Raw genomic sequence first — 12,059 nt, 5'->3', positions numbered from 1 at the left:
GACCCGTCGCCGTGAAGTGGTCGGAAGTCAGGAGCAGCAGAAAGTCGAGCGGGTCGATGAGACGCGACGAGGTGGAGCCAGTAGTCGGGGTAGGCGGTGCGGAGGGCGGGGTTGCGGCGCCTGCGTGAGGCTCCACCCTCTAAGAGGCGGGGCGCCTTCCTGCCAATCATTGCCTGTTCGCCCTCCCCCTGGCGCTGCCCGGGCTGCCTCGGGTGGGGGAGGTCGGGGAGAGGGGCGATAAAATGGCGCAGGGGGCGGAGTGAGGCGAGGTCTTCGCCCAGGCTTCGGCCCCGCTTCCGGAGGTGAAGTGCGGGAGGGGCGAGGGGGTCGGCACTCCCCGGCTGGGAGGAGGATGGGGGCGCCTGTTGCTTCTTCAGGGGACCGCGTCCGCCGTCCGCCCCGTTGAGGGGTTGGGAGGCCCTCGCCCTGCTGGGAGAAGGGCCCGTTGTCGTCCCTGAGGTGATGGCGGCGGGAGGGGGGAGTGTCCCTGCCCCCATCTCCACGTCGGCGGGCTCCAGGTTCCCCTCACCCTGCTGAGGAAAAGGGAGGCTGTTTGGCGACCTGGGGCGGGGAGCAACGTCGGTTCTCCCAGTCCAGCGGCGGTGGGGAGGGATGGAAGTGCAGGCGGGTGGGCGCTGCCGCTACGCGGCTCCCCTACCCTCCGGGGGGAGGGTGTAGCTGAGGGGTGACCGCGGTCTTTTGGCCGCGCCTGGCGTGTGGGGGGAGGAGAGGGTGCCCCGCCCCTCGGGAGCGCGGGGCCGGGGTCCCGCTGCGGTGGGGGGCGGGTCGCCATCCTCAGGGAGAGGGCTGCGGGCGCCGCGGGCAGGTTTTGCTCCGGGGGGAGGGGTGGGGACCAAGCCCGCGCTTCTCCCGCCTTCCGCGGGGTGGCGGGAATTCTCGGTCTCCTCGGAGGAGGGAGGAGGGAAGTGCGAAGGCCTTGCCCCGGGGCGATGCGGTGCTGGAGGCTGAGGCTCTGAGGGAGTGCGGGGCGAGGTCAGGCGGCCGCCTCTGAAGCTGGGTTTGGCTCCCGGGAACCGGAGGCGCCCCACCCATCCCCTCCTGAGCCTGGAGGGAGGGCCTGGGCCGCAGGGTGGGCCCGCGGAACGGAACTGAATTGCCCACCTGCTGCCCTCACCTGCTTAGGCGGGCTCGGGTGGCTTTCTCGTCCCAGCCGCGGGCTGTGAAAGAATTCACAGCGAAGAGTAAACCGAGTAAAAAGCTTGACTCGCTCTCCAAGGGCGGAAAGGGGCCGAGGGCTATGGAGAGCTGAGGGCCTGTCTCCGTGCGGCACTGAGGCTTTTAAGGGCTGTTTAAAGGTTAAGGTGGGGGCTCCGGGGCGGAGCCGGCTCTGTTCCTCGGGCCGGATGCGGCCATATCGCCTAGTTAGAATGGACTCCGATGGGTGGAGGGCGTGGTGGAAATTTCCTGTGGGTTAAGGAAAAGGTGTGTGGTCTTCGATGGGTCATGGGTCACACCTGACCTCCAGTGTCTTGTGAATATGTTAGAGGCTCCGGCCTTTAGCAAACCTGTCCACATTTTTTTTTTTGTTGTTTTTTTAAGAAACCTGTTGCTGCAGCTTGGACACTTGGTCTCCCATGCCTATATGGGAGGAGAATCCTGGAGCTCTTATCTAGTGAAATGTTACTTGCAGCAGAGATTTCCAGCTCTGGGTTGTTTTTCTGCCCTACAGCTTTTTCAGTTACCTCCAAGGGAGTTGCACAATTCTCACAGATAATTTTAGTTCACTTTGATTTTGTCTAAATGTTATGTCCCTTTTATGGAGTGGTAAAACCTACCGAGTGCCTTTTGTGTAGGGTGTGCCTCACACGGATTGCATATATGGGGAAAGTTGGAAAATCAAAGTTGAGTGGGGGAAATCCTGTCCCTTGAAAATAATCCTTGCCCTTGGCCATATCTGTCAAATTCAGCTTGGAAATGATGTGGTTTTAGAGCCTTGAAAGAGGGATGTGGGGTTGTATCTGGTGTTGCAGTTTTAGTGGCCTGAATAAAAAAAAAAAAGCTTTGTGCTCGAAGGCAGGAGGTTTTTTAGGGATGATAAAAATAGAAAGGGAGCCAGTTTCTGAGGTTGCAACCAGGAGGTTAGAGAACAGCGAGGGCGGACGTGGTAAACTGAAGTGTGAAGAAGGGGGTGGACAGGTGAGAGACATAGAAGGACAGAATAGGGTCACAGAAGGGATGGGGAGCGGAGGAATTCAGAGAGAGACTTGGGAGATGGGAAAAATATTCTTCCCTTAAAAACAAAGAGACCCGAATATTCTTGGTGGAGGTTACAAAGTAAGTGCCGAGAAAGGCAGGTGATGGTAGAATGGCAGACAAGTACTAAGGCTGTCTGTGGAACTTCACTTTAGAACTTCAGTTTTATCTGCGATCCCACCCCCTGCAAATTCATTAAATATCAACTTTCATTAGTATAGGGCTTTATGTTGAGTGCTCTCCTAAACTTGCCTTCATTTGATCTTCATGATAATCTGTGTTCCAAGTTAACAGTGAATAATTCCCATTTTTCAGATGAGTGCTCTCATCTGTTTTGAGGTTCAAACTTGAAGTGAATTGCTGAAGTTTCTGAATTTTAGTTCCTCTATACAAGGTACTTCATTGTTAATTTACAGAATTTGCCTGTTAGTTTAGATTTCTATACAGCCTAGTCTTTAATTTAGTGGCAAATGGTTGAATTCTGGGTTAATGTAGAAGAGATTAGAGCTACTGGATTAATTCCCTAACATTCGAGGGCTAGGGGAAGTTTTTACCAGTTTAGCACTTTTTTTCCTACTATTCCTATGTTTCTCTTAAGATTTTGAAGGGTTCAGGGAGGTGATGAGGATGGAGTGAAATAATGTCTGTAAACTACTTATTTAGCTTTTATACTGTAGTATACTAAGTGCTTTATATTCATGATCTTATTTAATTCTTCCAACAACCCCATAAGGTAGTATTATGTGGTCCTTTTACAGGAGAGGACATTTGAAACTTCAGAATGTAATCATTGTATCCCCACTGACTTCTAATTTTAAAATGTTTTTATTATTAAATATTTTAAGCATATAAAAAGTATAGTAATGAATACCATTATACCCACCATCCAGCTTTATCTTTTTTTAATAATGTTTTAAAAAATATATTTTTATTGATTTCAGAGAGGAAAGGAGAAGGAGAGAGAGATAGAAATATCAATGATGAGAGAGAATCATTGATCGACTGCCTCCTGCATGTCCCCTACTAAGATTTGAGTCCATAAACTGGGCAAGTGACTTTGACCAGAATCGAACCCAGGACCCCTCACTCCAAAGGACGATCTATCCACTGAGCCAAACCAGCCAGGGCCAGCTTTATATTATGTTGCCATGTTTGTTTTAGGCTTTTTTTTTTAAAAGAAATAAAACATAGATAGAATTGAAGCTCTTATGCTCCCTTGCCCATTCCTCTTCCCTTCCCACAGCCAGAGGTAACCTCTATCCTGAATTTGGTGTTTCTTATTCCTATGCATGTTTTTATAGTTTAATGATATATGTATCTATGGTATTGTTTCTTCAACAAGTTGCAAGAAAAAAATGGGGATGCTATAGATTGAAACAAGACATATCAGTCAGTTACAGTGTATGGACCTTAGTTGGATAATGATTTTTTAAAAATCTTTTAAAAATATATGACATTTATAAAATAATTGGAAATCTGAACCAGATATTTTATGATAATGAATTCTTGTTATTTACAGATGAAATGATGTAATGCCTGGGATTTGCTTCAGAATAATCTGGTAAATGGGTGGGGTTAGATTAGCTATGGTTTGGTTGATGGTAGTAGTTGTTGGGCCTGAGTGATGATGGTATGTGGGGTTCATTATGCTATTATGTTATTTTTGTATGTGTATTAAAATGAGGAACTAAAATTATGAAGAAAATGATTTGTGCAGGTTAAAAGTTATATGTATACTAGAGGCCTGATGCATGAAATTTGTGCATGGGTAGGGTCCTTAGGCCTGGCCAGTGATCAGGGCCGACCGGTGGGGTAGGGTGGGGGGGGGGTGGGGAGGGGGGAAGCTCCCACTGGCACCCACCTTGGCTGGCCTGGGCTGGGGGCAGCTCCTGCATTGAGCAACTGCCCTCTGGTGGTCAGTGCACGTCATAGCGACCAGTCGTTCTGCCATTTGGTGGATTTGCACATTAGGCTTTTATTATATAGGATTACTATATAGGATGGTATTGTTTTGCTCCTAGCCCTTTTGGAACATTATATGAGAGAAGCTCAGAAGAGCCAGCTCCGTGGCTCTGGATGTCGTATGGCATAGAAATAGATGTTTTCAGTGGTTGTGAAGGATATTGGTCCTTTTTGTGTGCAGTAATGATGTGTGTTTTTTTCCTGTGAGGTTTGGCCGTATTCAAGGATATTTCTGATGTTCTTCCATTCAGCTGGGAAATCAAGAAAGTCTGTGATAATAAGGTGGCTTAAATTATTTTTGCCACGGCACCAAAATCCTCATTAGTGTCCATATCTTTCATGTCTATTAAAAGGTGTAGTGAATTTAGAGGGCTCTGCCATTTGCTGACCAACCCTGGGCAAGTCTTACTACAAAGGTAGTAGAAAAAACATACACAAGAAAAAATCATTGCCTTTGGAAATATACCTTAGTTTGGATCCTTGTTCTAGCATTCTTAGTTCTCTGTACTTGGTTGAGTTACTTTATGACTTTGAACTTTAGTCTTCCAAGAGTGAAAATATATTGAACTCTTCATTTGGTCAAGCAGGTGCTGGAGTGAGAATGGGGATAGGGGCTCAAAAAGGGCTTCTCAGAAATGTAGCTGCTTAACCCCAGTGTCTGTGATACTTGTGCTTGACAACCACAAACTTTATGTAAAGAAATTTCCAAAAGTCAACTTTTCTTACTTCTGTCTAAAGAAATAACATTATAAAAACTCAGTTACTGGGCAGAGAAATTACTTTTCTCTTCAATGAGGAACCTGCTCTAGTGCCTGGAACTCTCACAACAATTGTTGGTAAAATCAGAGAAAAAGTCTTAGCAGCATTACGTTTAAATACAACAGAAACCTTAGTTTCTTTGATAAGATTTGTGTTATAGAATTAAGTTGAGGGGTTAAATTAGAGCTGTAAATGTCTCTCAGTGCCTGATTTATAATAAGTACTTAATATTTCTTTCCTTTCTATCCCACCTCATTTCTAAGATAAAGTTTAATTAGTTCCTTCTTTCTTTTATTTATTACCCCCCAAGTTTTATTATCTTAAGGTGTTCAACATAATGATTTGATATTTGTACATATTGCCATATAATCTATATATTTAAAAGCCTAAATGACTGAATGACCAGTCGCTATGACATGCACTGACCACCAGGGGGCAGATGCTCAATGCAGGAGCTGCCCCCTGGTGGTCAGTGCTCTCCCACAGCAGGAGCACTGCTCAGCAGATCCCAGGGCGCCAGATGCAGGACTCAAGGCTTGCTGCTGTGAGCCTCTCCTGATCGCGACTGACCGGGCGCAAGCCTGCAGCAGGTGCAGTGGGCCCGGGATGAGCGGGAGTGGCAGGCAGGAGCAGCAGGCAGCGTTGGATTGCCGATTTTGACCCGATTGCTGCAGGCCACGCTGAGGGACCCCACCGGTGCACGAATCCATGCACTGGGCCTCTGGTTATAAAATAAGTTTAGTTAACAACATCACCTCACATAGTTACAGGTTTTTTACTTGTGATGAGAACTTTTAGGATATATTCTCTTAGCAATTTTCAAGTATAAAATCAGTGTTGTTAATTATAATCACCATGCTGTGCATTACATAGGTTCCTTTTAATTCTCAAATTCTGAAATTACTTCCCTTCTAACTCTTTCTTTGGTATTGTCCATACCATTTGACATTTTTTCATGGTAGTGTGTAATTTTAAATCTTGTCTCCTGGCAAGGTTATACATCCTTTGAGTGTAGAAATCATATATTTATTTCTTAGAAATTTTATAGAGATGTATTATCTAGCTCAATGCTGTGTGATGATAGTAACTCAGAAAATGTTTTCTGTAAGAATGTATGAACTAAAGCTAAAATTCCAGGTGTGGTTTGGAGGGAAGTGGGGTAGGCAGAATTCACAGTAAAAAGGCTATCATGAATTTCCCAGATTATTGAGTTTAGTGTTTAATTATTTCTTATAGCTTTTCAGTTGTTTATATGAAATATGTAAAATATTAGCTTTCTCTCATTTTCTCCATTAGAAAATAATTATAGATCAAATTCATCATTAGCTGTTTGAAAACTAGGTTTTAGTTAAACTAGTAATATATAAATATTCAATTGGAAAAGTAAAATGATACCAAAATCTCCCTTTGATCTCTCTCAATCCCTCCACATGTTATAGCAGTCATCAAATTTGTTTGCATTTTTTTCTATTTTTGCATCTATGTATCTATTGAAATGAGACTTTTGTATGTGTGGACATGAGTAACTTCTAGATCTTGGTGGAATCTTAGATATTGCCTGGTCCCCTTTTCTTTTTTTTTCTTTTTAAATATATTTTATTGATTTTTTACAGAGAGAAAGAGAGAGGGATAGAGGGTTAGAAACATCGATGATAGAGAAACATCTATCAGCTGCCTCTTGCACACCCCCTACTGGGGATGTGCCCACAACCAAGGTACATGCCCTTGACCGGAATCGAACCTGGGACCTTTCAGTCCACAGGCCGACGCTCTATCCACTGAGCCAAACCGGTTTCGGCCTGGTCCCCTTTTCAATCCCTTTCCCGTTTTATAAATGAGAAAACAAGTACAAACGGTTAAGTGGCTTGTCTAAATTATTATAACTAGTTAGTGACAGAACCAGGACTATAACCCAAGTTTTTGGACTCTTAATCTAGGATTCATCCTACTAGAGCAAATAAATGATAACCTTAAGAAAGTACAAATTGTTGGAACAAAACTAGCCATTTAGTTGCATAATTTTTTCCTCTAAAGGTTTTTCTTTTATGTTTTGACTCAAAATTTAACTTTCTGGTATTAAAAAAAATCAAGATGAAAATTAATAGATGGAGCACTTTAAAAGCATAATACTGTTGACTTTGTAATTAGCAGAGTTGAAAGTGATGAGAAGATCCTCTAATTTTCTTTGTACCTTCAGGAAGGTGGGAGTCAATCATTTTGACAAGTCTGCTGAAAGGAACAGCTAGCAGGAGCTGAAACCTTTTTCCATTTGGTCTCGTGGCAAAGGCAGAGATCACGCCAGCAGCTCCACACAGTATGGAAGACAATTCTTATATTCTTCATTAAAAAAATTATTTTTGAAAATAATGTTTGTTTTCTAAAAAGTGTAAACTATGAAAATCCAAACATTTTACATATTATATTTGTATTGTTTGTATGTTGTGGATATTATTCAATTATAGTATGTACAGATCACATTGTCTTTTTAAATACAGTAGTCCCCACTTGTCCGCAGGGGGTATGTTCCAAAAACTCCCAGTGGATGCCTGAAACTACAGATAGTACTGAATCTTATATATACTGTTTTTCCCTTTTAATGCATACATTGTCACTTAATGGGAAGTACTTTATAGCTTCTCTTTGGCATATATGAATTGCCAGCAATTCTACTCTTGCTCTTTGGGGCCATTATTAAATAAAATAAGGGTTATTTGAACATAAGCACTGAAATATCGTGACAGTCCTTCCAATAACCTACTAAGTGACTAATGAACAGTAGCATAAAGAGTGTGGATATGCTGGACAAAGGTATAATTCACGTTCTGGACAAGACAGAGTGGGAAGGCATGAGGTTTCATCGCACTACTCAAAACTTAAGAATTATTTCTGGCCCTAACTGGTTTGGTGCAGTGGATAGAGCATCGGCCTGTGGACTGAAGGGTCCCAGGTTTGATTCCAGTCAAGGGCACATGCCCAGGTTGTGGGCTCAACCCCCGGTAGGGGGTGTACAGGAGGCAGCCGATCAATGATTCTCTCTTATCATTGATGTTTCTCTCTCTCTCCCTCTCCTTTCCTCTCTGAAATCAATAAAAATATATCTTAACAAAAAAAGAATTATTTCGGGAGTTTCCATTTAATAATTTAGAACCTCGATTGACCTCGTGTCTGAAACTGTGGTAACTGCAATTGTGGAAAGCAAAACTGCAGATAAGGGGAGACTACTGTAGTTTAAAATACACACAGCATGAATATACCATAATTTTACTTAACTGATCTCCTGGTGATGGGCATATAGATTGTTCAATATTTAGGTATTTTGGGTGATGCTGCTTTGGATATCCTTGTAAATGTATTCATGTGCATTTGTATAGGTATTTCTATAGAATAAACTTCCAGAAGTGAAATATCTGGGTAAATTCATATTGCCAAGATACTATCCACAAAATATTGTGCTGACTTACACTCTCACTGACAGAGTATGAGAGTGCTTTTTCGCACATCCACACTAACCTGGATTATTGTCTTAATTTTAACATATTTATAGGGAAAAAGGTATCTCATCGTTCTAATATGTATTTCCATGATTCTGATAAAGTTAGATATCTTAAAATTGTTTTCCATGTTACAAGTCACAGTGTAAAGAATTTGAAATGTGAGGACACGACCACTCTATAGAGCAGATTGGAGTTGGTATAAAGAGTATTTCCTGTTCCTCAGTGAACCTGCCTCTTATTTCTTCAGATATGATGTGCCCACTAGTGCCCTCTAGGGGTCCCTTGGATGAGGATGTATTGGATGATTCCTTGCTGGACCTGAGTGAAGGAGAAGAAGATGATGGCCATTTCAGCTTCACGGAGGAAGAGATAGAGAAGTACTTGCGGGATGATGAGCTATCAGATGAGGATGAGGAAAATTCATTGGACAGCCGTGTACCAGTAGCTGAGACTCCTGGCCTTTTCAAATTACCTCAAAGTACATCAGTTGGTCAGGGACCAACTCCTATGAAACCATTAAACAGACCCTTTGCACCAGAAAAGAATCTTGTAAAATTAACAGTTGTTGCACCATTTAATCCAACAGCTTGTGATATTGTGCTTAATAAGGACAAGACTGATACATCCAAAGATATGGAAAAACGCTTCTCCCTTGGAGAAGGGATGAGAGAAGATGGTCTTAGCCCCAATAAGAGCAAACTTTGCACTAATTCTGAAAGGGTCATCCCCAATAACTCTTCCTGGGATGGGCCCTCACTCCCTTCTCCTTCAAGTAATAACTTTCAACAAACTGTCCCTGAAAAAAGTATGCCTGATAGTAAGAAACCTACACCTGTAATCACTCAGATCTTGGACCATTCAGAGACTCCTCATTTAGGGTCATCCTGGAGAAATGGATCACATAAATCAAGTTGTGAAATGAAGTTTCCAGTTGTTTCCAATTCATCAAACAAAGTAAGTATATTTTTTTCAAGATGAAGAGAAAAATAAAATTATTTTCATTCAGAAGCTGTATAGCAGCAGAGCTTTGTATTCAGACAAATTGCAGTTTGAATCCTGTCTTAACACCATGACCTTGGACGGATTATGTAGCCTCCCTGTCCCCTCACATTTCTTTTTATTTTTTATATTTTTATTGATTTCAGTAAGGAAGGGAGAGAGATAGAAACATCAGTGATGAGAGAGACTCATTGATTGGCTGCCTCCTGCACACCCCACACTGGGGATTGAGCCTGAAATGCGGGCATGTGCCCTTAACAGGAATCGAACCATGACTTCCTGGTTCATAGGTCAACACTCAACCACTGAGCCACAATGGCTGAGCCCTCACATTTCTTATTTAAAAATAGGAGTGAATAATATTTCATGGTAGAGTAAAGGGTAATTGTGTATTTGCATTAACATTCATGATATTAAATTACCATTTATTAGATAATTACTAAGTTGATTGTTTTAGTATTATTTTTCCTTTCTTTGAGCTTCAGCCTAAGCTTTGGTTATCTATAATAATAAAAGCGTAATATACTAATTAGACCAGACATCCTTCTGGATGAAGCCAGGACTGCGAGGGAAGCTCGGGTCCCGGGTGCCTACCAGCAGCTGGAGGGAAGCCCGGGTGCCAGAGGGAAGCCGGTGCTGGCAGCCAGGGGAAGGAAGGCCTACTCTTGCACGAATTTTGTGCATCGGGCCTCTAGTATTGCTATATTAAATACAGTACCAGCTCTAAGTCGGCCTGAAAAATCTTGGGCAATTTACTTAACCTCTTTGAGTCTGATTCCCTTTCTTCCAAATGGGTTTAATAATCCCTGCTGCTTAGGGTTCTAAGCCCCTTTCCCCCCCACTTAAGATTGCAGTCACTATCTCATTTAAAGCAGCTATTATAGTGCCTGGTACACAGTGGGATAAGGATATGCCTCTGAGGCCTTTAGTTTAAGGGTATTTGCATAAATGCTATACTCAGTTATTTTCTTGTTACTAAGAACCATCTTTCCTTCTGCATTTCTTTTGCTCTGAAAAAAAGGATGTTCTTGACAAGGATTCTGGGAAGCTGAAAGTTCCTGAGAGAATAGGCAAAGTCATTCCTGTTCTGCAAGCCAAAACAAGGTAATAGTGTAATGGAATATTCTGGTTTCTTCCTCAGTTTCCCCGTAGTGTAGAAAAAAACCCTGAGTAAGCATACTTGAAGTTCTAGCACCACCTATTAGTGTGATGTTGGGCAAGTCAAATAATCTCGGACTCATCTATACTAATAAAAGGGTAATATGCAAATTGGTTGGGATGCCCTCACAGTAACAACCGAACAGCAGGCTGTGTGGGGCGACAAGGCCGACAGGTGGGTTAGTGAGGGACGACCAAACGACTGAACAGCAGGCTGCGTGGGGCGACTAGGGCGGCAGGGGGGGCAGTTGGGGGCAACCAGGTCGGTAGAGGGGGCAGTGAGTGGCGACCAGGCCGGCAGAGGGAGGCAGTTGGGGGCAACCAGGCCAGCAGGGGCAGGGCAGTTGGGGGTGACCAGGCCGGCAGGGGGAGCTGTGAGGGCCGACCAGGCTGGCAGAGGGGGCAGTGAGGGCAACCAGGCCGGCAGAGGGGGGCAGTTGGGGGCGATCAGGCTGTCAGGGGGCGCCGTGAGGGGCAACCAGGCTGGCAGGGGGGGCAGTGAGAGGTGACCAGGCCAGCAGGCAGAAGTGGTTAGGGGATATCAGGCTGGCAGGCAGGTGAGCAGTTAGGAGCCAGTGGTCCCGGATTGTGAGAGGGATGTCTGACTGCCAGTTTAGACCTGATCCCCGGGATCAGGCCTAAACCGGCACTTGTACATCTCCTGAGGGGTCCCGAATTAGAGAGGGTGCAGGCTAGGCTGAGGGGAACTGTCTCTCCTCCCACCCCCTGCCACGAATTTTTTGAACCAGGCCTCTAGTTTTGTCATTAAAATGAGGCAATGATGCCTTTTCCACTACCTCACAGGATAATTTTGAAGACTAGAAAAAGACATATTAGTGAAAGCACTGTATAAATGTAAGATTTCTTTTCCTGTGTATGGGCAAGCCTGGTCACAGATATGTTAGGAGGTTAGAATAATTTTTAACAAAAATGTTAAAATATAACTGTAGAAAATCATTTAGTCATACAACTCTCTTGGGGAAAAATTCTTACAGAGGTTGCAGATTTGGGTCACCTTTTCAATCTATGCTCTTGTTGCCAGGAGATGGCAGTGTCTCCACATGGGCCTTTTTAATTAGCAAAGCTGTTTTTTAGGTTGGGTCACATTGGCTTCCTTACAATGATATTTGAAAAATTATAAATGTATCCATGTGCATTTGTATAGGTATTCTGCTTTTGAAATTTTAAAATATTAAAAATAAGGCTAAAGTCCCTTTTCTGTTTTTTTTTCCTTTTGTTTGCATAATTTGAGGGAAACATACTGAATTGCTTACAATTGAAATTATACCAGAGAATATAAGTCAGGCTTCTTGGAACCGTAATAACTTGACTATCGCAATATTCTCATCCACAGACTCCTCAGTATAGTGCAGTCAGTATGAGTAAGGGCCAGATGTTGTTCTTGCCAAGGTCACCAATTTTCTAATTGCCAGGTCCAGCTGGTTCTTTTCTGTGTTTATCACATTCAGTTTT

The 12,059-nt window shown here is 43.5% G+C and overlaps 1 protein-coding gene across 1 annotated transcript in view; it reads left to right on the top strand.

Moving 5' to 3' along the window:
- The first annotated feature begins 156 nt into the window (after window positions 1-156).
- The window catches only part of S100PBP (S100P binding protein), a 35,429-nt gene continuing 23,526 nt past the window's right edge, over window positions 157-12,059 (top strand). Inside the window, exons 1-4 of the mRNA XM_079776050.1 lie at window positions 157-302; window positions 7,133-7,249; window positions 8,677-9,383; window positions 10,450-10,532. Of these exons, the coding sequence (XP_079632176.1) occupies window positions 8,679-9,383; window positions 10,450-10,532 (788 nt within the window). The 5' untranslated portion in view covers window positions 157-302; window positions 7,133-7,249; window positions 8,677-8,678. The remainder of the gene's footprint in view (window positions 303-7,132; window positions 7,250-8,676; window positions 9,384-10,449; window positions 10,533-12,059) is intronic.

The sequence above is a fragment of the Cnephaeus nilssonii genome, assembly GCF_951640355.1.
Source record: "Cnephaeus nilssonii genome assembly, chromosome: 7".
In the NCBI taxonomy this organism is placed as follows: Eukaryota; Metazoa; Chordata; class Mammalia; order Chiroptera; family Vespertilionidae; genus Cnephaeus; species Cnephaeus nilssonii.
This window is presented reverse-complemented; position numbering and strand designations above follow the sequence as displayed.